The sequence below is a fragment of the Dipodomys ordii genome, unplaced genomic scaffold, assembly GCF_000151885.1.
Source record: "Dipodomys ordii isolate 6190 unplaced genomic scaffold, Dord_2.0 Scaffold34, whole genome shotgun sequence".
Classification (NCBI taxonomy): domain Eukaryota; kingdom Metazoa; phylum Chordata; class Mammalia; order Rodentia; family Heteromyidae; genus Dipodomys; species Dipodomys ordii.
Genome location: NW_012267250.1, coordinates 8955669 through 8960193, shown reverse-complemented (window position 1 = coordinate 8960193; position 4525 = coordinate 8955669). Strand labels below are relative to the sequence as shown.

The window sequence follows — 4525 nt, the reverse complement described above, 5'->3', positions numbered from 1 at the left end:
CTTAACAAGTGAAGAATCCATGAATTGACCAGGTGGGATAGAATCTAAGTATTTCTTGAGATCCATGGAAAGGAATTCAAAGATGAGATATAACCTGGAATCCTGCATAAGCACATCTTGAAGACTAAAGAATAAAAAATAGTGAAAAGAAGGATCTACAAAATATTTCTAACTTCTCTCACAAAATAAAAATAGTTATACAAATCTCAGACATTATTCTAAAAAGTGGGGAAAGAAATGGTAATGCCTGGGCTGAGAATGTGACTTAGTGGTAGAGTGCTTGCCTAGCATGCATGAAGCCCTGGGTTCCAGTCCTCAGTACCACATAAATAGAAAAAGCTGGAAGTGGTACTGTGGCTCAAGTGGTAGAGTACTAGACTTGAGCAAAAGATGCTCAGGGACAGTATCCCGGACCCCTGAGTTTGACCCCTGTCAAAGTTAGCATAACTCAAAATTAGAATTTGAGAAAGGAAATCTCAGAACATAAGTTTAAAATTAAGTTTTTTCAAAGGTGCTAACTTATAAACAACCTGTATTTCTAAAGAATACACACAGGTTATTTGTTCATTGCTCAGGGCTTGCCTTTCCACGGAAGTAACTACAGAACTAAACTTTCCAGTGGAATCCAATCAGTTTTTCCCATCTTCAGACCCAGCAAAAGACAATTTGATTCTAACCTGAACCATAAGGAAAAACAATTCTCCCCAAAAGACTCAAGCCAAACTAAACTATGTATGCACATGTGCGCATAGTTGTATGTGTGATTTTCTTCTGACCTAGCTGTTGATTTTAGCTTTTCCCCTAGAACTTCCCAAGTAGGGGTTGACAAAGTTCTAGGAAGGGGCTTCTTTCCTCCCATGAACACTGTACCTTGCTTTCCTTGCCCCAAATAACCAATCCTATTCCCACTTTAAGATGCTATTCTTTGACTTAAGCAGCATTCACTATCAATAAAAAAAAAAAAGGTTCTATTTCACTTGTAAGGTTAACTAGGAACTAGGTAAACATAAAAGATTTCGACATTAAAAGTCACTTAAGCCAGGCGCTGGTGGCTCATGCCTTAATCCTAGTTACTCAGGAGGCTGAGATCTGAGGATTGCGGTTCAAAGCCAGCCTGGGCAAGAAAGTCTGTGAGACTCTTATCTCCAATAAACCACCAGAAACTGGAAGTGGTGCTATGACTCAAGTGGTAGAGCTGAAGAGCTGAAGGACAGTGCCCAGGCCCAGAGTTCAAGCCCCATGACCAACAAAAAAATTTTAAAAAGTCACTTAAAATTCAGATATCATACCATACCTGACAATGTTTGGATGACGAAGTTCTTTTAATAGAGAAATTTCCCGAATGGCAGTACTAGGAACCCCTTCCTCTTCACTTTCCAGTCTGATTTTTTTCATAGCTACTATTTGGCCTGTTGTTTTGTGTCTACCCTTATACACAACTCCATAAGTACCTGAAACAAAGAATTTGCTATGTGATACATACCCACAAAACAAGAGCTGTTTTCAAATGAGTGAGTTCTTTAACTCACTCATTTCTATGTTTGCAATAGCTTCATAGAAGAGTCTTTCCTACAAATTATACTTTCATTGCTTCTAAAAATAAATATAGCAGTTAAAACTGCAACCTATCATGTACATGATTTAGAAACACAATTAATGTAGTTATCGCAAGTTTCCCGCACATTAAAACTACCATTAATGTGCAGCACATGCAATAAGAGAAAATGGATCTTTGGCAAAATGACATTTGCCTCCTGCCAAATATCCTACATGACAATAAAGTAGGCATAAAATACAACATAAAAAGTTGAGCTCAGTATTGACAGGAATCATGACACTTTCAGATAGAACTATCTCAAGATAGTTCAATAAAATATGTCAAATACAGTAACAGTTTCATCCACAAAACAAAAAAAATTGACATGCTTTTATTAAATACTTATTAAACCTCACACAGCTTGTATCATTTACTACACAGTAGAAAAGCCTCATAACCATCTGGAAGCTGACGGTAAACCTGACTGCTATTCAGGCTTCAGACAATGACCAATAATGTCACATAAGGAAGGAACCCTGGGGTAGGGACTGTACAAAACAGAAAAGGCAATAAGGAAGATATATTATTCAGCTAGAACAAGCTGATGTTGATGTTCACTCTGCACTTGATTCTCTATATAAGTGCTTTAAACTTAGGGTGAAGTTTAGCAAAGCTCCAAACCCTAGCTATATATAAATTTGGCTGAATAGACTTTGCATTCCACAATAAAATTTCAAAGAAGATGAGTACAGTTTGCTAGGGATGTGTATTCTGCAGCTTTTATTAGTTTCTCTAAAGGTGGCTATATTTCAAAACAGGCTGATTCATAAACAACTTATGTACTGTTTATAGAGTAAATCCATATACATCTGTTTCCTGAATACTAATGTCATTTTAAGCGTATAATTTTAAATAAAATCCATTTTTATAATATTGTGATTTAATCATGGATGAATCGTGACTGTGAAAACCAAATTTAGCCCAGATATAGGCAAACTGACCATATTCAATCCCTCACAGCCACCCCTTTTTTTTTGGGGGGGGAGGGTCGTGGGGCTTGAACTCTGGACCAGGGCACTGTCCCTCAGCTCTTCAGCTCAAGACTAGTGCTCTACCACTTGAGCTACAGCGACACTTCCAGTTTTCTGGTGGTTTATTGGAAATAAAAGAGTCTCACGGACTTTCCTGCCCAGGGTGGCTTTGAACCGCAATCCTCAGATCTCAGCCTCCTAAATAGCTAGGATTACAGGCCTGAGCCACAGGCACCCAGCTCAGCCACCCTTTACAGCAGGTAATCTATACATTTACCATTTGTTCATGGGGGGGAGGGTGTATATTATACTTTGTATCATTTAAACCACTCACCTTCTCCAATTTTTTCTATTTTGATATAGTCTTCCATAGTTATTCAATAGGTATAACAGATCCTAAAATGAAAGAAAAAACTGGTGTGATTACATGGTACTAATTCAAAGCCTAATTTTAAGTCCTAGTAAGATACTAAGTGTAAAACATTTTCCATTGTGCTTTCTGCAGTATGTAACATTCTATAAATATTAACTATTTTACCTTCTTCAAAATAAATTCACCCTTAAACTCAGACATCAACTTATTCAACCCAAACAAAAAAAACATAAACATAATTATAGTCTCTTTTTTAGTAGTACTACTTACATCTAAATAGCTACACAATGTTATCTGGATTTGTATTGTTTTGTACTTTTATGAAGACAATTTATTTCATCTTCGTTTATTAAAGACATGAGAAAGCTAAGTGGAGCATCTTGTAATCCCAGCCTTTGGGAAGCTGAACAGTAGGACTGCCACAAGTTCAAAGCTAGCCTTGGTTAAAGAAATCCTGTCTCAATATGGGGAAGGGGACTAGACATGAGAGGAATCAAAAACTGCTCCAGTTGTTCAACCAATTGTTGCAGCAAAAACAAGTGTTTACAATTGCTCAAGGATTTTCGTCTTTTTGTTTGTATCAGTCACATAGACAACTATTCAGAATGTTCAGGAGTAAGAAATATTAGCACCTTAAAGGAAAATACAATATATAATTCCACAAAATTCTCATCATATATTATGTCAAGAACCAAGTTTACTAAAAGAAAATACACATCTGAACCAAAAAGACCGGCGGCTTTAAAAAAAAAAAAAAAAAGGCCAGACTTTCTCAGCTGTTGAATTTGACAGGTATACTTGTGAAACCCAAAGTATAACTGGCCCTGATTTCCCAACCACCATCCCTGATGATATAAAGGATCATAAAATAATCACAAAGGTCACTCTGTTTATCTGAACCTTAAGTTCCATTTCTCACATTCATCTTCACAAGGGGGTAGAATTCACCCAGCAAGTAAAACTAAAGCTCTTACAATCACGCCCGCCAGAGGTCTCCGGAATGCAAGATCTCACCGTTTGACCACATCGCAACAGGCGGTCCATCCTCCCACAGCTAGCCTGACTACACTGAAGCTCCCTGGAACCGCACGGCTCCCCGTCCGAACCTCCTTTCCGAGCTGCGCCCCCGGCCCCCCGCCACCCACTTCCCGTTGCCAGCATCTGAAATGCATGCCACGGCTTTGGAATTTTAGAATGCCTTTTGCATAACGTGTCACACCCAGGTGTCCCCCTCGGCCCAGACACCGGCCGCTCTCCGGGGGCCGCCAGCTGTGCGCGCTGGAGCCTGCGAGCGCCCCGGGGCTGTGGAACCCCCAGCCGGCACGCCTCAGCTTCGCCTCTCGGACCCGGCCGCTGCCTTTCGGCAATTCCACCGTAACGAAGGACGACAGGCATCCAGGGAGGCCTGCGTTCCTGGTGGCTCGGAGCCCCGGGTCTAAGTGTTCTGACGAGCTGCGGGTGTTGCGCGGGGCCGCGGCGAACCATGCGGGGCTGGGCCTCCCCGGGCCAGGACGTGGGAGTCCGGGATCCAGGTGTGGGCGGGCTCGGCCGCGCCGGAGCCCGGGCACAGAGCGCTGGGGGCCG

At 41.0% G+C, this 4525-nt stretch overlaps 1 protein-coding gene across 1 annotated transcript in view; it reads right to left on the bottom strand.

Annotated features, from left to right (window-relative positions):
* The window catches only part of Cdk1 (cyclin-dependent kinase 1), a 67050-nt gene that overhangs the window by 62148 nt on the left and 377 nt on the right, over positions 1-4525 (bottom strand). Inside the window, exons 2-4 of the mRNA XM_013017049.1 lie at positions 2903-2964; positions 1295-1451; positions 1-124 (exon numbers count right to left, since the gene is read on the bottom strand). Coding sequence (XP_012872503.1) covers positions 1-124; positions 1295-1451; positions 2903-2939 — 318 coding nt within the window. The 5' untranslated portion in view covers positions 2940-2964. The remainder of the gene's footprint in view (positions 125-1294; positions 1452-2902; positions 2965-4525) is intronic.